The following is a 22,481-nucleotide window of genomic DNA, read 5'->3' as shown; positions in this document are numbered from 1 at the left end:
CCTGGTGTTCAGGGGCCTCCACAAATCTTCACATTCTCATTTTCTGTGGATCCAAGTTGTTCTGTGAAGCAGGTCCCCTTTTCAGGGCCTTTGTCCATTTCCACCCCTCCTTATGTAGACCAGCAGTGCCCAAAAGGACTTTCTGTAATGACAGAAATGTTCTCTGCACTGCCCACTACAGTTACTTTTTTGCAATTTGATCAATAAAACTAAGAACTAAAATTTGAATTTAATTGTTGAATTAATTTAAAATTTTCTAATCACAAGTGCTTCATGAGTACCCTGTTGGAAAATACAGGACCCTACGCATCCTTCGGTACCCAGTTCAGATTCTGCCTTCCTGAGAACCAGATCTTCTCCCGTGACCTCCACCATTAGAGATCACCCAATTAGATCATTTATTCATTAACTTATTCAACATGTACCTATAAAGCACTGTGTATTTTAGATTCTTTGTTCATCAGTGTAGAGAATACAAAGGGGAAATTGCATAACTTCGCTCTTTAAGGACATTTACTTCCTAGTTTTTCGAGGTTATTAAACATTAACTATAATTCTTGTGTCCTTCGTGACTGCCTCAATGGGGCTTTGTAGAGAGGGAAAGTAACAGTTTTGCTAAGGTTTACACAAGGCTGGAGGCAGATATTCAATACAAACTTCTGGGAATCGTGGTGGATTGAGACGATATCAATTCATAGCTACAAAAGGACAGAGATTCCACTTCCTTGAAACATTGAGAGGAGGGGGTCGAATGATGTATAGAATCCTAATCTCTGCTCTCAGAATTTAATGCTGTTTTCCTAATTCATGGGATTTCATCTTCTTTTCTGCTATCTCCTCAACCTTGATTTTAAAGGTTTTCCTTTGCTCAACATCAAGAACCATTAAAGATACTTTGGCCAAGACTATGAGCAATCTGTGGAAACCCAAATCCTAAACTGAGAGCCAGAATCAGATTAATCAAAATGATGTGAATCATGCTTATAGGATTACAAAAATTAATTCAGTATGGAGGGTAGGCAGTTTGGATGACCAGAGAGTCTGGTCTTTCTCTTTCTAAACAGACAGAACTTCTGCTCAACCATAATGCTATTAAATAAGAAGGACCCGACATACCCTCTCTGTATTCCTTTCTCTGCCTGACATGCCAGAGCAAAGTGCATGGTAGCTCACCTTTCGTGGTTAGAGTTACAAATGTTCTAGGTTGTTCCATCTTACAATGCTGCACATGCATATATTATTAGGGCAACACCTGGTTTTGGTGAGATCTTATGGATTACCTTCCTTTGATCCCATTTACACCACGTAGTTAGTAACTTCAATACACCCATTCCATGGGCCTTATTTTTGGCACAAGTGACATGGCCTGTTTCTCAAGTTGCTTATAATCCAAATAGGATACAAGATAAGCAAATGAAAGGGTTAAACTGCCGCAGTGCCAACTGCATGGTTGAGTCAAAACCAAAGGGACACAGTAGAATCTCTTTCCTGTCCCATTGTTTGATTTCCAAACATGAAGATCTTAGCCCTTCTCTCATGTTGCCATTTCAGTATTTTCTATATCATAAAGGAAATACTTATCTAATCTAAACCTCCTGCTCCAATTTCATCATATTTCCTTTGTTTTCTCTCAGAGGAGATTTTATATCATAGGCAACTTGAACTGATCTTCTGACTTCTAACCACTCACACTCAATTGAAATGAAATTACACAGGGTTGTGGGCACTTCACGAGCGCTTTTTCTCTGAGTGAAAGAGACAGTGGCCAGAGCCTTCTGGCCCCACATGAACCCAATCCCTTTTGCTTTGTCTTGTGTCTTTGGGACCATCTCAATGTCCCTGACACATCTTTTGATGGAAGCTTCTCCAAAAGGCTCACCGTTGCTACTTGACCTCCCCACGGAGCTGGTATGTGGGACACTTCAGGCTTCATTTGTTCTCAGCCTCTCAAACCCGATCCTGTCACTAACATCAGGGCACTGCTGTACCTGAACAAACATCCTGAGCACTGAAACCAGGTCTGAAGAAATAAGGCTGGGTTTAAAGGCCAATATGCCACCCAGTGTCAAGATCCTGTTGGCTAATTCATTGCCTTATTTCTGAATGAGGTTAATGTCTTAAAACTTATACTCTAACTCGGGGCCATTTCTCTTCTCACTGAATATGTTTGAGAGGATGAGTTCAATTCTTGGTCAGCTGTGCTCTGTTTCATTAACTTTATTTAAGAAAGACAGGGGAAGGACTAGAGACAGAGTCTGAGTCCTGTCAGAGTGGAAAACATTGACCCCAAATGGCATTTAGCCTTTAGGCTGTGCTAAACTCATTAAAATGAAGGTCAGAGTAAAAATCAAGCTGTCCCTTACATTCTCATATCCACAGAGGAAAGTCATTAAAAAATTACACACATACACACGCACATTTATCTCCCACTTTTGCTCATTTTTATCACCTCTCTTTACTACCTGTTTGCACATAGTAAGACATTGTTATTTATTTTTAAGTTATTTCCAAAAAAGGTCTGGATGGTTTGCAAGAGAGTGGAAGAGAAAGGTTACGATAATAAGAGTTGATGAAAGAACAAATGTCATGATAGATTAGCCATTTCCTGTTTTATTAGGATAAATGCCTAAAAGGAAGAGGGGCACTGAAAACTCAGCTGTCAGATCAGTACTAACCTTGCCTGTAGAATTCTTCACAGACCCTTTCACTCCATTGCTTGCTCATCTCCCAAATTCTACAAGGATTGCAAATGTCAGCACACTTCAAGGCGATCTGAGAAATGACAGGGTAGGGAGAGATGGTCAGAGGATGATCCTTCAGCAGCAAATGTATCCGAAGCCCAAGGGGCTGTCCGACCCGCCAGTGTGCCTCAGGTACCAAGCCCGTGTTTACAGAGTGCCTCTTCAGGAAACAGCACTTACTCACCGCCGCACAAAACCTTCATTCAGAATTCCCACTTTATAGCTATGAGAAGGAGAGAAGAGCCACCGTCCAAGGACACGGAGCTTCCTGGAGGAGGCTTGGGGTGGGTAGGCCAAGGAAAGCCATGGCTTGGCTCCTTCTACTGCCCCACCCTTCATGGGCAAGGAAGCCGCAGGGGCCCGGTCAGGCTCAAGTGAGATCATTTGGACCTCATTCTCACAGTGGCCACATTGACAGACTCCATGTATCGCTTCAATTTATTTGCCCTCCTGTGCCCGTGTCTGTGTGTAAGCAAGCTCAAACTGCAGTCCAGGGAGCTAAGTCCTATCAAACCTTGGAGTGTGTTGTTTGCAAAGCTAACTCAAAGCTTACCGCACACTGGTCTGGATCGGGGAGGCCAGCTTTTGTCAATAATGCTGACCCTAAGAGGGTTACCATGAATTCCCAGAAAAGTAGATTCTCACCCTTCCCCACCAACCACCGAGATGGGCTCCTGGTAGCGTGCCCTGCCACCCAGCAGTGCCTATTTGTTTTGATCTAGTTCCTTGGCATCACAGAATCACTGGCATCTGGGAAAGCCCCAATCATATTAACTTACAAATTTGATTGTTCCTTTATTTCCTGGTTAATGGGGAAGCCAGTAACTACTAGAGTAGGAAAGGGGTAGAAGCGTCCTCCAGGTTCTGCCCTTTGGGAATTCATTTACAATTCATTTGCGTCAGCAAGCTTTCCCTTTGAAATGCAAATTTTCAGGCCAAATCTTTCAGCAACTCCCAACTTGGCTGGAGTCAGGAAAACCAGATACCTGGTTGATCGATGTGACACTCCGGGACTAGAAAGACTAGTTTGGAAAAAAAGGAGGGAGACGTAGCTCTACAGCTGGGAAGGAGGTATTTCCTGGGAAGGATGGGGCACTTTGGACAGCTGCAGGGGGCATCATGAAAGCATGGGACAAAAAAACACTATTCTGTTCAGTCTGCAAGGCGCGGTTCAGTTTCCCTGGTCAAAGTTGGTCTATGTACGTGAATCCAGGGTCCTTCCATCCAGTCTTTTGTGGCAGGAGGAAAGAAGGAAAACGAGAGGAAACGGAAGATCAAGAAAATGGCTGTGGTTTGGACACCAGGTCAGACTTCCAGTTCTGAGGTCCGTTTGTCCTCTTTTTCTCCTGCCACAAATGGCTTCTTGCCGTGGAAAGAACCCAAAAGCACTGGGCCTGATACGATTCGGTTCATTCAATTAACCTTAACATAGTTTATTTATTGATGTCTAAAAATGGCAAGACTAGGTACACATGTTTGTGAGAATATGAGTTTAGCTAGTAACAGGAAGTAAAGCAGGGTTTGATTAAATAGGTTTTATATGAAGGAACGGCTACTCATTTTTCAGTTTTTGTTTGTGCCATAGTTAACATAATGTATCTTTGTGTTACAGAAACAGTATTTCTAAATCTCGCAGGTATGACCGTGGTCAATTTTACATCAAGCCACAAAATCTTGTAGATTCTTACTACATACAATTCCCCAGCAGGGCTACTATGTGGGGTACCAGTTACCAGATAAGGAAAAGTGAGATATTATCAACTTACTGACATGAAACCCAGATTTCGCTTGCTTGGAAACCGCTTAAAAATTTCATGTGTCTCAGAGCTTTCAATAAAGTAGGTCACCGCTCTAACTTCTACCCTGGGGGATACTCCATCTCACATGTACTAAAATTATCGATCATGTCCCCAAGTGCTTTTACTCAGCAAGGATAAGGGCCTTTATTATTGTTGTTGTTGTTGTTTACCTGAAGCATAAAGTGCCTGTCGTGTACATCCTCCAGTCTTAAATCTTCATTGTGGAGGTGAGCTTTCAACCTGGTCAAAAATTCATTCTGCCTATTGATGTCTGTTGCCAAGATCAAGGAGCCCAGCTGCTGTTCAATATCCTGTCTGCATCCACAAGAGGGAAAGAGAAAACACACACACGAAGCAAATACTTTTGAGGTAGGTGACTGATTCTGTCACCATCAGGTGGTTTAGAATCTCATTTCTGCCTTTGATTCTGTTTGTTACTCAGAGTCAAGTCCCTCCGAGCCCAAGGGCCAGTCTGTCCTCCACCGCCACTTCTGTCTTTGGTCAGGAGCTATGCTAGTAACTGTAGAGAGTGATTGAAATCGCGAGTGAACAAAGTTGTGGTAGTTTACACGTTGCCATGGTAACTGTGCGTCTAAAAACTGAATGCATGCCTTAAGTAGGACACAAAAAACTGACAGAATCACAGAAGTTTAGGTTGTGCTTTTAAAGAGCTGAAGCCAGCTCAAACATTCAGATTTGCATGGAGAGAGAAAGGGCATGATAATTAGTAACAATAAGGAAGACAATAATAATGGCTGATACTACATGGTATGGAAAGATCCATCAATTGAACAAAACAGACTGGAGAAAGTTACTGGAACTTCAGAAAGAATAATAGGTAGTTAAGACACTTAAAAACCAACGGGCAAGCAATATGTTAGTCGACAAATGGTATGTAAGGAAAATGAGACATTTTGGAAACATAAGCGAGTTAAAGCTTTACCTCACACATAGAAAGTAATCAATGGAAGACAAGACCCATAGCAATTTTAAAAATTAATCTTTAAAAATTAAGTATATATTTTTTGTATATAACATCTTCTGCATATAGCAGTTTATATTAAGTTGATGTCGCTTAAGTTTGAACCCGTTCTTTACTCCTCTGCCCCCCCCCCCCCCCCCGCCAATGTTTTGGGCATATGGGTCATACTTTACATCCTTTTACTTTGTAGAGTGCATTGAGCACACAGAGTTTAATGAATAGGTATAAAGTAAATGTCTGTAATCACCAGCCAGGTTGAGACCATGAACAAACAGGCAACTGCATGCCAATACTGGCCACTGTACTTCCCACCACATCCCTTTTCAGACTCTTGCATCACAATTATTCTTTCTACAAAAGTGATTTATAACACTGCATCCCATAAAGACAGAAAAATACGGTATTTTATTTGGAATCCATAGGGATGCGTAGGAGTATCTCAGGAAATGAGTATAACTGAGCAACCAGCAGGATTAGTGTTGGTATTATAGAAACAAGTCTGGTCCTGCGTTCTTCCTCCTTTTTTCCTTCAGTTTTATTCTTCCTTGTCTGCCCTCTCTCCTTCTTTCCCTTCTCTTCTTTCTTTAGCTGCCCCTGCCACTTACCTCCTCCTCCTTTCTTCTCTTTCTTACTTGATTTCTTACTCAAGTTTTTAGTTCTTATTTTATTTTATTTTATTTTATTTTATTTTATTTTATTTTATTTTTGAGAGACAGAGAGAGAAAGAGTGAGACAGAGAGAGTGAGCACAAGCAAGGGAGGGGCAGAGGGAAGGAGAGACAGAACCCCAAGTCTGATGCAGGGCTCCAACTCAGGGACTGTGAGAGCATCACCTGAGCTGAGATAAAGAGTTGGATGCTCAACTGACTGCGCCTCCCAGGCACCCCAAGTTTTTAGTTCTTTTGCATTTAATTCTTTTGATCTTTGCAAGCACTGTAGCAAAAAGCACGGGATTTTATTCCGTGCATGAAGATTGGTTTTATTTCATCCCAGGAGGTAAAAAGCTATCAGAACTGAAGTTCTTCCTGCAAATTCCACATTCCTCTGGGTGCTAGGGAACAGCACCAGATAGTATCACAGGGCCGGGAATAAGCACGAGCCAGAGCATACTGCCTGTTCTATATAGACGCAACTTGGTACTTGACTTTAACTTATGCACCCTTCGCAATTCTTCAGAAAGAAGGGTGCAGGGATCTGTCTACTTTTTTAACTCTCTTGGGCCCTGTGCATTTAATTTAACAGATCAGAATTAGTCGTGACCTTGGAAGATGTTACAGCAGCTAATTAGGGACCACGTGGAAAATGAGGCAATGGCTTTGGATTTAGTAGGGCTTGGCCTAAATACCTGGGCTAACAAACAGTGGACCAGGAAACTAGTATTTCCCCTTCTGTTTAAAATGCAACAGACATAAGTAAATTAATGGCCAAAACAATGGCTGGGGCCAATTCAGTTACTTAACAAAAGACATTTCAGGAAAGAATTTCTGACTTCTATTTTTGCTAAGATTGGCAATTACAAAACAAACTTGATTGAACTAGTGTTAAATCTAGCTTGAGATCTCCTGTGTTCCTGCTTGATAAATATTTATTATTTGGATCTTTATAGGAGGACAATTTTGCTAACGTAACAGACAGGGATTTGACAAAGTGGAACATTGATGCTGAAGAGTGTGAAAGCTGAGAGCTGTTTATTATCCTTTTTCCTGATGGCAGGTCATAGACTATCCAAGGCCCATTCAAAGCTCAGGGAGAGATGTGGATTCTGGGCTGCTGTAACTGACACTGAGTCTCCTCTGATCGACAACCAAGCGCAGGCAGGAAGCACAGCTGGCTGGCTCCCCGCCATCAGCCCTGGGGTCTCAAGCATGCCCTAGAGAAAGCAGCTTATCTCCAACGTGTGGACATCAGTATGTTTCATCTCTACGCCACTTACGTCATTTCCTTTGGCAAGTGAGCAAGAAGCCTTGATTCTCGAAGCATGCCTATTGTAGATCGCCAGTGGTGATTCTCCAGCACAGACATATTCTAGAAAGAAAGAAAATTAAAGCTATAAATGAGAGAAGTCAGATTCTGATCTTTCACACTGAACAGTTTCACCGAGTATTTTCATTTCAGCCAGTTGATACTTGCTGACAAAGAGGCAGACGAGAAAAGAAACATGAAAGAAAACCACCACAAGGCCTATCATGATGGTGGGATAGTGGCAGGGCTGACCCTTGTGACTCTCCGTTGGAGGACTGAATGAGAGTCTATTTCTGGTGTCATTCTCTCTTGCCAATGCCCCCATTTTGGGTAGCTCAGTCAGGCAGCACTCAATGTAGAAGAAAAAAAGCGAAGCAGGTAAAAATAGGTAGTAATGGATCCCATGTGGCTATATTTATAACAATCCAAGATTATACTACTCAGCTAAACAGAGGCAGGTCCCACAACCTCTACTCTGATCTACTGCACTGACCATCGTTTCCTTCTTTTTTAAAAATTATTTATTTATTTTGAGAGAGAGAGGGGAGGAGGGGCAGAGAGAGAGAGAGAGAGAGAGAGAGAACCCAAGGCAAGCTCCGTGCTGTCAGCACAGAGCCTGATGTGGGGCTCGAACTCACAAAGCACAAGATTGTGACCTGAGCTGAAATCAAGAGTCAGACAAGTAACCGACTGAGCCACCCAGGTGCCCCCTGGCCATTGTTTCTTAATACTGATAAGAACCTTCTGTGTCTGAACCACCTCGGAAGCTGGTGACATACTCGGATTTCTGAGGCCCGGTCAATTCAGTTTTGATTTGGTAGGTTTGTGGTAAGTAATTTTTATGTTAACTCAAGTTTGAAAACCACTGCCATGGAAGCAGTACTATCAATAATCTTCGTGACCAGTATATATTGGCATGTAGCCCATTAGGTCTGAGTTTGAATCCACAATTACTTCCTTCTTCAATTATCTTGATATTTCTTCCCTTGTGGGAACCTCTACTATGTTCCATCTCTCTTCTGACTTTATTGTTATCTTACATATGCTGCTGTGTACACATTAGCTAGCTGGTTAAATAATGACTATTTCTTACAATCCATTGTGCTTTACTCTAATAGAATAGAGCCCCTCTAGTCCCTAGGAAATATTTTTGCTCTATTTTCTTATTTATTTATTCATTCTCCATTTTTTTTCATATGGGGTTATAAACTTACACAAAACACAGGAAGATCGATTCATTAAAAATGAGGAGGTATTGCATGATTTTGCCTATCTGAGGTACTCAGAGTCAAATTCATAAAGACAGAAGATAGCCAGGAGCTGGGGTAATAGGGAGTTATTATGTAATGGGCACAGAGTTTCAGCTTTGCAAGGTGAAAAGAATTCTAGAGATGGAGGGTGGCAATGCACTTAATGCCATCGAACTGTACACTTAGCAATGGTGGGCCGCCTGGGTGGCTCAGTTGATGAAGCACCTGACTCTTGATTTTGGCTCAGGTCACGATCTCATGGTTCGTGGGATCAAGCCCTGCATGGGCTCTTTGTGGACAGCACAGAGCCTTCTTGGGGTTCTCTTCCCCTCTCTCTCTGTCCCTCCCTACCTCTCACTCTCTAAATAAATAAATAAATAAATAAATAAATAAATATTAAAAAATGGTGAAGATGGTGAACTTTGTATTATGTTAATTTTGCCACAATCAAAAAAAAAAAAAGTGAGAGGGAAGAAGCAAGGAGACTAAACGGAGCCAGGAGACAGATGGGGAAACATTCCATTATCATGCCCACCCCCCGCTATACCTGAGTCACCCACACAATGCTCAACTTCTTCAGCAAATGAGAACAGAGAAGCATCATGAGTGATACAGTCTAGGGTCCATTAGGAAAAAGCAAGTTCAAGAAAACGTCAACTGTTCTTGGTTCTAATGCCAGACAATGATTTCTCTCCAGGACTTTGTAGAATGAGCTTCATGAGGCAGAGTCTTGTATCATCAGGTCCTCTGTATAGGCTGTTCTATTGCTCTTTGTTTCTCTCCTTGCCAAGAAGTTACTATTTATTCACCACTTGACTATGTTTGAAGCAGTGATGAGATTTTGTCCCTTTTATCAACTGGTCTATTATCTCCTTTTGGGCACGAGCCACATACAACACAAGAGAATGTTTATTATAAATCAGGTGCCAGACTAATTTGTTTTGACTGTAAAGATTTATGAGAGCAAAGAGTGATAGGTTAGTGTGATGTCATCGATGTTCTATACTGCTGTGACATTTAGTTCAGTCACTCATCAGCACTCACTTGCAAGACTAATTCTTGTAGATGTGGCCATGAGTGCCCTCATGTGAGTTTTTTAAGGGGCCAGAAAACTGTAACAAGACCTGATGATAAATGACACCTTATCCCCGTTGAGTGGAAAAAAGAGCGTCTGGAGGATTGCCTTAAGCATTGTTATTCATGCCTGCCTGATTTTTACATCTTCATTAATAATTTTCCTGAAGACAGGATAAAAGGATACTTGAGAAATTGGCTTGTGAGACCATATTTAGAGATGAGCACTGGGGAAGTGGAAGGGAACTGAGTGAGCCTGGAGGCTGGCACAGAATAAAAGACAATAGAATACATGATTACAGTCACAACTTTTCGTGGAACAGTCGTTATAAATAAAAGTATATTTTGGACAGAACTGTGTTAGAAGTAGGAGTACTTCAGTGGATTCCAGACAATAAGAAAAAGAGGGGGGGGGGACTAACATTTATGAAGCACCTACTGTGTACCTGCTAGTACAACATGTACTGGTTTACATGATCTCATTCAATCCTTACATAACTTTCTACTGTTTTTATCATTAACTCACAGATACTAAAAATCTCAGGTTTCTCCGAAGGGCTGCACAGCTAGCGAGTGGTTGAAGAAGGCCTTAAACCCAGGCCTGCCGGATCTCAAGGCTGAAGCTTTGCACACACCCCTTGCTGCCTCCCAAGAATTTCCTCTGTGTGGCCATATCCAAGCATTCAGAAACCTGACATTTATAAACTGATGAAGGAAGGCCTACAGTTATGCTTAATTTTCCACAAGTTACCTATAGTTGCTGCTTTAAGGTCTATGGTTGATGATTTTATTTTGATGTCAGTTTCTAGCCCCACATTGGAATCTTCATGTTTAACTTTAAATTTAGTTTCACTGCGAAAACTCTTGTAGTGGGAACGTTATGAGTTGAGTAGATTGAAGCTGTGTTGGGGGAGAACTCATCTGGCAGCCACTTTTAGCCCTCACGTGTGATGAGACCTGTTGGTCTCATGTTCTTGCAACACGGAGTCACTAATGCCCATCCCTTCCTTTCATTGAAGTGACCCTTTTTCAGTGCTTTATTATCCTTCTTAATTCTAACCTACTTCAATCCGTCCTCCCTACAGCTTCCAGAATCCGTCCTCCCTACAGCTTGTTCACTGGACAGGTTTTTTTTTTTTTTTTTTCCATCTCCTTAATCATTGGTTGAAATATAAACTAATATTTTTTGACTACCTATTAATATGCCAGGTGCTATGGTGGGTACTGACAATGGAAAGATTAAGGTCCCTGCTGCCCTCAGGGACTTTACTTAATTTCAGTATGATCATGCCACCTGCTTTCTCCCATGCCCTGCTCTAAATCCTACATGATTCTTTATCAGATAAATTAAGGCTAACTCCTTAGCTCAGCATTCAATGCTATCAGAAAATTGTCCCAGCTGCCATCCTGTTCCTACATGTTTGAGATAATTGAATATCATTACCTCTCCTTTCCTCTAAAGCTCTTACAGTCCAAATAAATGATGCTGTATTAGTAAGACGACAATGTATTATTGATGTAATTATTAAATTATTAATATATGAGTCTCCTTTCAGCGCCCTTTTGTTAAGTTCATGTCTTCCAAGGTGATTTATGATCCTCTAACCCCTCTTTCTCTGTATTGACTTATCAAACTATCACCTGTCTCTCAAAGTCCACTTGAAATACTCCATCCACAAAGCCGTTTAGAATTATTCCAGTCAGAGGCAGACTTGCTTTTTCCCTGAGTCATGTAGCTCTTTCTTTTGGCATTCCTCAAGTCCCGAGTCCTGCTAGACTCAGTGCCATAGATGTATGCCAGAGTTACTCATGCACTTACCAGATTATAAGCTACATATGAGTAGAAAGTCTGTCTTGTTCCTTTTGTATCCAGTCCACTCTAAGCCTTGCACAGAGAAAGTGCTTTCTATTAACTTACAAAATACATTCTTGGACAAATTACTTGATTTCATTCAATAAACACATTGAGCACTTACTATGTTCTAGGCACTGAGTACATCAACAAACAAAACAGACAGAGAAATAGTGGTGGCAGGGATGGGGAGAGGCAGATAATAAACAACAATTTACTATTAGAAGATAGAGAAAAGATGAGCAGGCTAGTAGAAATTTGAGAGCCTTTGAGGGTGGGGCTGGTAAGGTAGTTGGGTAAGAGGTAAGATTTGAACAAAGGCTTGAAGGTAAGAGAGAGTGTGAGAGAGAAAGTATTAGGATAAGAAGTCGGACAATGAGAGACCAGATCATGCATGGCCTTCTGGCCGTTGTAAGGATTTTGGTTTTTACTCTGAGAGAGATAAGGGGCCACTGCAAGGGGAAGGAAATTATGTAAAATTTAAATAAGATCACTTAGGAAACGGGAACCCTCTTGCACTGTTGGTGGGAATGCAAATTGGTGCAGCCACTCTGGAAAACAGTGTGGAGGTTCCTCAAAAAATTAAAAATAGACCTACCCTATGACCCAGCAATAGCACTGCTAGGAATTTACTCAAGGGATATAGGAGTACTGATGCATAGGGGCACTGTACCCCAATGTTTATAGCAGCACTCTCAACAATAGCCAAATTATGGAAAGAGCCTAAATGTCCATCAACTGATGAATGGATAAAGAAATTGTGGTTTATATACACAATGGAGTACTATGTGGCAATGAGAAAGAATGAAATATGGCCCTTTGTAGCAACGTGGATGGAACTGGAGAGTGTGATGCTAAGTGAAATAAGTCATACAGAGAAAGACAGATACCATATGTTTTCACTCTTAGGTGGATCCTGAGAAACTTAACAGAAACCCATGGGGGAGGGGAAGGAAAAAAAAAAGAGGTTAGAGTGGGAGAGAGCCAAAGCATAAGAGACTCTTAAAAACTGAGAACAAACTGAGGGTTTTTGGGGGGTGGGAGGGAGGGGAGGGTGCGTGATGGGTATTGAGGAGGGCACCTTTTGGGATGAGCACTGGGTGTTGTATGGAAACCAATTTGACAATAAATTTCATATATTGAAAAAAAATAAATAAGATCACTTAGGCTGCTATGTTGCAAATGGACTTTGGTGGAAATAAGTGTACAAGCAGATGTAGCAGGCTATTTGGGGGGTAAAAGCAGTCATCCCGGCAAGAGACAGTGAAGACTTGTCTTGGTGGTTAATCTGGCTCTGCAGGGATGGCTGCAGTGTTTTGGGCCTGAACAACTGGAAGGATGGCATTCCCATCACCTGTGGTGGGCAGGCTGTGGGTGGAGAGGGTTTACAGGAGTTCAGTGTTGGCCAGGTCAAGTTCGAGATACCTGTTGGACACGTGGGCATTACAGTGGAAATATCTAACAGCCCAAGCAGTGACCAAAACAAGAAAAGGGAAGTAAAATACTCGCATGCGTGTTGCAGTGATTCATGGACTGGAGACGGAATGTCACATAAAGGGAAAGACCATGCCGATTCATCATTCTGATAGTCTCAGCTTTAAAATCAAGCATCAGGTGTAGTGGAGACTACTCAGTGTTCACCCCCTCAATCAGTTTTCTTTTTCTCCTTACTCACAGAGCCTCAGTTTTTACCTGGTCTCATGGCTGTCTCAAAGATAACATTTTCCAGCCTCCTTTATAATTAGGTGGCATCAGTTGCCTACATTCTGACTCATTAAATGTAAGCAGAAATGTGTGGGATTTCTGGGAAACTTGTTTAAAGGGAACTGACTTCTCTGGCAAAGGCCTCTTTGTTTTTTCCCCATTCTTCCTTCTCACTGTCTGGAACGCAGGAGGGATAGCTAGAGCTCCAGCAGCTCTCTCGGGCAATGATGACAAGTGTCACATCCTCGTGACGGTAACCTACAGAACTAAAAGGACTCTTGGTCCCCTCATCCTTAATTTTGTGAAGCCCCTGTGCCTGCTCTGACCTGCCAACCTCCAGGCTTCTTTTACGGAGGATAGAGATAAACTTCTGTCCTTGTTTACATCACTAATGTATCAAGTAATTTAAAGTTAATTTACTACCTTCCATTTTACGCCGGAAGAGTTAATGAAAAGCCTTCTCAATATTTTGACCTATAAGCATGCTTGGTTTTTGTATAAGGGTGATAGCAAAGAATTTTATGACTCCAAAAAGAGTGTCACCTAACAAAGTCGAAAATGTGTGTGTGTGTGTGTGCACCCACCCACCCATACCTGCTCCCCGCCTTCCACGCACACTTCTTACTTCTAAGATGAACCACTGCTATCTGCTGGGAAAGACTTTCTTAGTTCTCTAAACAGAACTGACAGCTCCCTCTTGCACGCCCCCCCCCACCCCCAAGCTTATCTCCTGGTGTTCAAGACACTTCATAGCAACTTTGTTCACTGGCTGGTTCCCACATATCAGTGATCTTCACAGGTGTTTGTTCATTTACTCCTGAAAATAACTTTGAAAAACTATGCTCTTCGTGTAGCTTTTAAAATCGGTATCTAAAATCATGGATTCCAGGGTGCCTGGGTGGCTCAGTTGGTTAAGCGTCCGACTTCAGCTCAGATCATGATCTTGCAGTTTGTGAGTTCGAGCCCCACATTGGGCTCTATGCTGACCGCTCAGAGCCTGGAGCCTGCTTCAGATTCTGTGTCTCCCTCTCTCTCTCTGCCTTTCCCCTGCTCTCTCTCTCTCTCTCAAAAAGGAATAAACATCAAAAAAATTTTTAAATCATAGATTTCAATGGTAACACAAGATATAATGCTCTGCATATTTGCAACTACTGGTGTTTTAATATAAAATCATCGTATCACTCTTTTCTGTATTAAATGTATCTAAGGAAATCTAAATACCAAAGGCATTTAATCCTCATTTATCACCTGTTGAAAAAAACCACATATGAATAATTTATTCTTTGAGTTAGAATTTTAAATGGATTCTTTTCCTTCTAGAACTTATATTTCCATTCTATTTCCCCATAGAATTTTATTTTAATGAAATATATTTTTGTGTGTGAAATTCTTTTATTGTCACCTGATCATATTTCTCTGCAACAGAAATAAGTACACACACGGAAATTTTAATTTAAAAAGTATTTCTGACATCAGACTCTCAGTAGGAAATGTTTTTCCAGCTTTGAGTTTACAATGCAATTGTTATGATTGATCAAAATACATGTATGTTGCAAATTTGGAAAAAAAATTGTGGCTAGGAACAAAACTTTTCTGGCAATACATCTATTTATGAGATGGTTGGGAGAGTGATAATCTCTCAACTGTAGGAGACTTCCTTTAATATTTTTAGTAGCTCCTTTGTTGGGACAAGATACAATATGGGTGCAATCAGGCAATATGCAATATGTGGGGTGGGTGAGAGATGGGCTCTTCTTTTGTAAAGTGAGAAGAGCAGAAATACAGAAGTGGCTTGACTGGTCTGCAAGCACAGTCCAGGCAGGTCAGTGTAAGGACCTTAAGATGCATTCTGTTACCCCTCTTCCTACCTGTGTGCCCCCATGGAAAGGCTTTGTGTATTCCCCTGGGCACACAGGCTTGGTCTGAAAACTGCTGCCATACATGATTGCCATTGAGAACACGGAGCATATCTTATTTATCTCCGTGCCCGGCTATGTGGCACAGTGCCACTTAAACAAGTCAATCTTTGTTGAGTGGATATAGTAATTAATTTCTGAAACCTTAAAGTTCGGTAGCTACAAAAGCTTAAATAACTGTTACAAGAAAAGAGTCCTGTTAATTTTTTTTTAGTCAGTATCTGAAAGAAGCCAGACTTGGGGTCTTCTGATGGGAAATCCTTATATTGAGGTGAAAGTCAAAGAGATTGTTAGAATTATTACAGTGATGGGCTCTTTCCCACTACTCATTCGTAAATATCCAGGATCAGACATACTCCAGAAATAACATATATCAGATAGCATTTGTCAATTCCAAGGTAAACAAATCAGAAAATCATCATAAATAATTTTTCATTCAATCCTTTTCATTCTTCACGTGATAAGAACTTAATGATCAATAGGAAGTGAAGTGTGGAAGTGTGTGTCTTGATTTTGTGGTCTCCCTGTCTGAGTGTTATTGACTCTGCTTGTCAGATTTCCACTCTAGGTCTCTGGATGCACTTGCTGTTGCCAATATTTCTGATCTCTCAGTGTTACTCAGGTTCTGTCTTTGCTCCTGCATGAATCCAATCTGTCCATCCATCCATCCATCCATCCTTCTGCTTACTCATCCAGCAAACCTCCTACCACCCAACAAATATTCACTGAACACCAGGACTGTGCCAGATGCTGAGGATACAGCAGGGAATGAGGTAGGTTTCCGGAAGCTTTCAGACAATTTGGGGGGGTTGGGGGCAGGGAATGTGGACTTCCAATCAGGCAATGACAATTTAGAGACATGAACACTGTGATAAGGTAAGTGATGAAGGACTTTGAACTCTTACAGGAAAAGCATGGGAAATGGGTTTTTATTTATTTACTTTTTTGAGAGAGAGTGAGAGAGCATGAGCAAGGGAGGGGCAGAGGGAGAGAGAAAGAGAGAGACCCTCTTAAGCAAATGCAGAGCCCAATGCAGGGCTCGATCCTATGACCATGAAGTCAAGAGTAGGATGCTTAACTCGCTGAGCCACCCAGGTACCCCAAAAATGGGCTTTTAAAGAAAAAGAAGGCTTTTGGGAAAAAGATATGTCCAAATTGAGCTCAAATGGATGAGTGAGTTAGAGAGGAATCAGAAAGTACAGTCAGTGGAGAGGAATACATTTCATTAAAATCAGCACAAGGAAGAGCATGTGTGTGAAAACCTGTAAGCAAGAGGGATACTTCCTTCCCTGCTTTATTTTTTTATCACTAAAAATGATCACTTTTAACCTATTACAAATTTGACTCAGTTATTGTGTTTCCCCTAGTAGAAAGCAGGGGTTTTTATTTGTTTTGTTCATCTTCTATATTCCCAGCACCTGGTGTGTATTAAGCACTCAATGAATATTTGTTGAATGAATAAAAGAGTGAGTGATATGTTTGGTAGTTCGGACTGGATGATGCACAGAGGCCTAGTTGAGTAATAGCAGGAAAAGAAGCTGGAAAGCGTAACAGGGCCAGATCACAACAGGGTTTGCAAATCATGTTAGGATCCTTGGACTCAATCCTGAGGGAAATGGGGTTTTAAGCAGTCACCCGTGGGGTCAGACTTGAGTTTCAGGAAACTCATCCTGGCTGCACAGCAGAAGGAGTTGGAGCCAGGCCAGGCTGTGTGTGGACAAGGAGGTAATGTTGGTGCAATGTACTCAGGGGAGAGGCTGCAGTGAGCAGGTGCGGACATCCTGGTGCTTCATAGGAAGCGGCCAGTTATCTGTGTCCTCGCTAACAGGAGGATGGCTCAGTGACCATAGGCTCACCTGGCCTTCACAGTGGCTCAAAGACTAGTAGTAGCAAAGGGCAGATTGAAAAAAGAAGAAATAATCTGAAATGCTGGTGAAGATCTGAACACGGGATGAAACGACGCAACTTGAGTATCTGCTGAAATCCCCGCCCTGTTTGGAGGCCTGCATCAGGGACCACATCGGCTCAGCTGTGTCCCACCGACAGTGTGCTCTCGTGTCCCTAACTCTTCATATTTGTAATTTCAAAGACGATCGTCAGCTTAGAGTTGAAAGAGTATATAGCTACCTTTGTAGGTAACAAAGCATATTGGAAATAACACGGCTTATTAGAATTTTAATTCGGAAAAATAAAACTCTTAAAACCCGTATCAGATTTGCTATCCTACAAGGTGGCTTTAAACTGCCCCCCCACCATTCATCGCTTTCTTTGACTAAAATCTGTTTATAAGCTGAGAGGTCTGGAGTACCATAGGAATCAGAGTGAATGACACCTTTTAAAACAGAGGACACAGGAAGAAAAACAACAACAGGAACATCGCCTGTGTCTTCATTTTTAATTGCTCATGAACCAGAGAAGCAAGACTCTAGGAGATCACGGAGATGCTGAGCTCTTCCCTAACAAGCCAGGTGGTCTCCTTGAATCCTAAAGACCGTGGCCCTTGGAAAAGCTGTAGCACTGCCATATTTACTGCCTGTTGCAAGAAATCTTTTTCTTGGTCAATCGGCATCTTCCCAAGATACTGCTCTGAGACCAAGGAAGCTGGACATTGAGTACTGTCCTGTGGGGCAGGCCTGTGTTCAGATGAGGGCCACTGACAGGCAACATGCCAGTTACCTCACTGTGAACAGCAGAAACTTTATGAAACAGAAGATCCAATTTAAGCCTCCTTCCTACAATTTTCACACTACTTGCCAAAAACACCTTTCAGACAGCAGAAATTGTGAGGTTATGTATAATCTTGGCAGTTGCTTATTTGAGTAGCGGTCATAGGACCATGTGGCAGGCTCTGTCAACTTCATTTTTATGGCTCAGAGTCATTAAGAGTAAAAAGTGGTGAAAAATGCTGACCTGCTCTTAGTGTTTGCGATAAGTAACTAAGAAAAATGATTATAAACTTCTGCAAGACAGTATGGAATGTAATATTATGAAACATTATATTAGGCTATAAGGAACAATTAATTATTAATTATTTTATTCATTAGGTTGTTCTGTCAGTAGTTAGTTGGCCTCTTCTCGAAAGAAATTAAACTTGAAATTGAGCTGCAAGTGATTCCTTCTGCAATTGTAATAGCCAATATCTTATCTGATTCAATGCTTACTTTGCTCAATTGCTGAGCAATGGTGTGTTGGGGACTTGCAGGGTAGAGGGACACAAGATAAATGCTTAGTTCAATCTCTCACATGTTCCTTTCTCAATCCACCATGGACAACTGGATGGCTTCCAGTCTGATGAGAGAGGTGCCAGGTGGAAGTGCCTTTATCACTTTCATGTTGAAGTTGGGTTGGCAATTCAGCAAATGAGTCCGGTCCAGATAGCAGACAATGGGAGAGAGCCCTCTGACCTGGCCTTCACTCCAGCTGCCCTGGCTCTCTCTTTATCTCGGGGCAGAAGCACAGGCTGGGAGTTATGCAATGATCTTATTTATTAGAACTAAAAGAGCACAGCCAACAAGAGGAGGGAGAGGAAGCTCTCTTCTATTTTATCTCATTTATAGTAAGGCTAGATTGTAGCAAAGTCACGCACAGGGTGTTCTCAACCCACATAATTCCTGGCACATCTTCTCTACTGGATTCTCATTAACCAAATGTGTGTGTGTGGGTGTGTATAATTTTTGTGTGTGTATATATATTCACAATATATTGCATAATATATATAGTGTATATACATATTTATAATACATTGTGTAATATATAGTATATAGACATATTTTTTACTCATTACCATGGTTCTTAATATTTTCAGAATCTATAACTCATTTTAAAATATGAGTGTAAGTTAGGGATCCTTACCCTAGAAAGACTTGCATAGGTATATCCTCTGGAAATCTGCACACAGTTTCCTAAAAGGTTCTTGGTAAGCTGAAAGTCTACATTTGCAAAGATTTTAAATATCACGTGTTGTTAAATGGTCTTGCTCAGTTTATGTGTTATGTGGCACACTCTTTTTTTCTTGAAATTGAAAACCTGAAGTTATGCCAAGTTGCTCTGCAACCTGGTGCAGAGAAGAGATTTTCTGACCCAGGTCATGTTCTGTACAGCTAATGTACAGTTTCTACAAAAGAGAGAATATACACCTAATGAAAATATACCCAAGACACTGCTCTGAGAGCAGGGATGGTTTATGGCAGGACTATGCCCAGCTAACGGCCACAGACACAGTCTGTTTTTGGTTATTCTAGGGTTGTGGGTTTTAATCCGCAAGGTACCCCAGCTCATGCTGCCTCTAGGGTGCCCTTCTCAGCTCTGCTACTCAAAATGTTACATGCCACGGCTCAGTTTACCATTCTTTCTCCACCCAAGCCCTCTGCGGAATCCCTTTCTGTCTTTGCATCCCACTTTGTAGCTACACACCATCGGAAGAGTACTTCCCAAAGTCCCTCCCACTTGGAGCCACTTGGCTCTAACCCCTCTGTCTCCCTCACTGCAATAGGAAAACCTGGTGGAGAGCTCTTAGTGTCCTACCCACAGAAAGGAGAATTTAAATTCTCTAAAATGTGAATTTTAGAGACAGTATGTATAATGCTCAGTCACTTTGGCTCTGGAGACAAAAGACTTATTCCAGCTTTGCCATTAATCAGCTATTTATTTTCAGGAAAAACACTTGAATTTCCTAAGTATCACTTCTCCTCTTTCTGAATAATCGGTATGATAATAGTATCCACTTAACTGGACTATTGTGCAGAGTAAATAATATAATACATAAAAAGCATTCAGCACAGTTTTTGAACCATAGTAAGCATTGAACAAAGGTTAGTTATATAATTTGTTGAACTGTATTGGACGTAGAATTTTCATTACCTTTTTGAAATTCCCTCTGATAGTTAATAAATAATGGTATATAGCCAAATATAAAAGGCATCAGCAATTTTGGGGGCAGAATTGAAATCTCATAATATTTTCAGGTCCTCTTAGCGATTTTTACTTTTAATATGTTAGATCCCAATTTGGCTGATAAAAATTTCAGCTTTTATCCTTGTCGGCTCTAAGATAGTAGACATTATGTTGATGATACTATGCGATCCTGGTTTGCCTTTAACACTGTTTTTACAACCTTAAGACCAGAATCTCTATCTAGCTTCCAAGAGATCCTAACACCAGTTGAGCAGGATACTGATGAAGACAATATCTCGTATATGGTTTTCAAGTCCTATATCCCAACTTCTTTTTAGTTATTATGAAAAGGATCCTTGTCTTTCCTATCAAGGATCAGGCCAGACAATTCAGATAAACAAATTTACTGCTAGAAAAAATACTGGCTCACTTTATTATAGTAACATTTTGGATACAAAGAACAGAGCCGGTATTTATTCTTTCAAGACTTAAAAAAAATTGTATCTATACATATACCTTTAGCTAAGTCCCCAAAACTTTCAAACTGAGATTAAGTCTTCTCAGATTTTGCACATTTTGAACATCTGAGTTTGAGCAAATGTTTGAGGGCAGAGATTACATTTTATCCATCATTGTACTCCTAGATCTTAGTGTACCATATGACATATGCAGTAAGTAGCTGCTGATTAAAAACATACAAGACTAGGGGCGCCTGGGTGGCGCAGTCGGTTAAGCGTCCGACTTCAGCCAGGTCACGATCTCGCGGTCCGTGAGTTCGAGCCCCGCGTCAGGCTCTGGGCTGATGGCTCGGAGCCTGGAGCCTGTTTCCGATTCTGTGTCTCCCTCTCTCTCTGCCCCTCCCCCGTTCATGCTCTGTCTCTCTCTGTCCCAAAAATAAAATAAAAATAAAATTAAAAAAAAAAACAACATACAAGACTATATGTTGCATTGAAAAGGCTGAAGAATTTGGTTGTACTGGAATGTTTATCTTTAACAAAGAGATTAAAATAAAAACTATTAAAAGTTATCTGCACTTCAAACCTTTGGGTAAGAAATTCATTTTTTTTTTTTATTTTATTTTTAAAAAAAAATTTTTTTTTTCAACGTTTTTTTAATTTATTTTTGGGACAGAGAGAGACAGAGCATGAACGGGGGAGGGGCAGAGAGAGAGGCAGACACAGAATCTGAAACAGGCTCCAGGCTCTGAGCCATCAGCCCAGAGCCTGACGTGGGGCTTGAACTCACGGACCGCGAGATCGTGACCTGGCTGAAGTCGGACGCTTAACCGACTGCGCCACCCAGGCACCCCAGAAATTCATTTTTTTGAGAACAATTTTAATATCTGAACAAGATAGACTAGTGTTTTTACTTTGAGAATAATTTTTTGTTAATTAGCAATGAGTACTTAATTCTTATTAAATTCTACAACTACTTTCTTGTTTTTAACATCTGGCGTATTTCTTTTTAACTTCCTGCTTAAAAGTGAATTCATTACACGTTTTATATATATTACATGTCAAAGTACAGTTTTACGACTCTCATTTTATGTACAAATCACTCAGTAGCAGCTGATACTCTCGTTGATTGATTGATTGATTTTGAGAGAGAAAGAGAGAGAGAGAGAGAGAGCACATAAGGGCGAGAGCAGGGAGAGATAGAGAGGGAGAGACAGAATCCCAAGTGGGTTCCATGCCGTTAGTGCAGAGCCCGACTTGGGGCTCTATCTCACAGATCGTGAGATCATGACTTGAGCCAAAATCAAGAGTCAGAAGTTTAACTTACTGAGCCATCCAAGTGCCCCACAGCTGACACTCTCTTAAACTTCATTGACATAATTTACATGGTGATGAGAAACTAGAATTATGTAAGCATTTACTTTATATGGGAATGGATCAAGTAGCCAATTTTGTTGATTGATTTCCTTTGTCTAATAAAAGACATTTGAAAAAAACAGAATTGACAGGAATAGAAAATCCATCTGGGGGCTTTCAGTCCCATTATTCAGGTCTATGTTTTTCTAAGTAATAAATTTAGCTTGTGAGATGCTTTAGAAAGTTTAGCTTTATTTTTTATTTTTCTTTGTTTAATTTATAGCTCATCAACAAAATCTTTCTTAGTTCTGTCATCCTGTCCCCTCTGTGTGGCTACATCTATCCAGGCTCTGGGTGCTGGCTGGCCACGTGGATCCATAAACCTTGGAATGCCAGTTCCTACTGATGTTAAAAGCTAATCAATTGGATGGAGAAAGGCTTTTTTTTTTTTTTTTTCTTTTTTTCAAGTTCCACTTGTGCTTTACAGGGATCTGTCAG

The 22,481-nt window shown here is 41.0% G+C and overlaps 1 protein-coding gene across 5 annotated transcripts in view; it reads right to left on the bottom strand.

Moving 5' to 3' along the window:
• Positions 1–22,481, bottom strand: part of PDE7B (phosphodiesterase 7B) — a 584,524-nt gene that overhangs the window by 8,857 nt on the left and 553,186 nt on the right. For all 5 annotated transcript variants that reach the window (XM_058735376.1, XM_058735374.1, XM_058735373.1 and 2 more), the window contains 3 exons: positions 7,455–7,546; positions 4,711–4,855; positions 2,676–2,772 (listed from right to left, as the gene is read on the bottom strand). In XM_058735376.1, coding sequence (XP_058591359.1) covers positions 2,676–2,772; positions 4,711–4,855; positions 7,455–7,546 — 334 coding nt within the window. The remainder of the gene's footprint in view (positions 1–2,675; positions 2,773–4,710; positions 4,856–7,454; positions 7,547–22,481) is intronic.

Source organism: Neofelis nebulosa, chromosome 6 (assembly GCF_028018385.1).
Source record: "Neofelis nebulosa isolate mNeoNeb1 chromosome 6, mNeoNeb1.pri, whole genome shotgun sequence".
Classification (NCBI taxonomy): Eukaryota; Metazoa; Chordata; class Mammalia; order Carnivora; family Felidae; genus Neofelis; species Neofelis nebulosa.
Note: the sequence above shows the minus strand (reverse complement) of the source record. Positions and strands in the feature narration are given on the sequence as shown.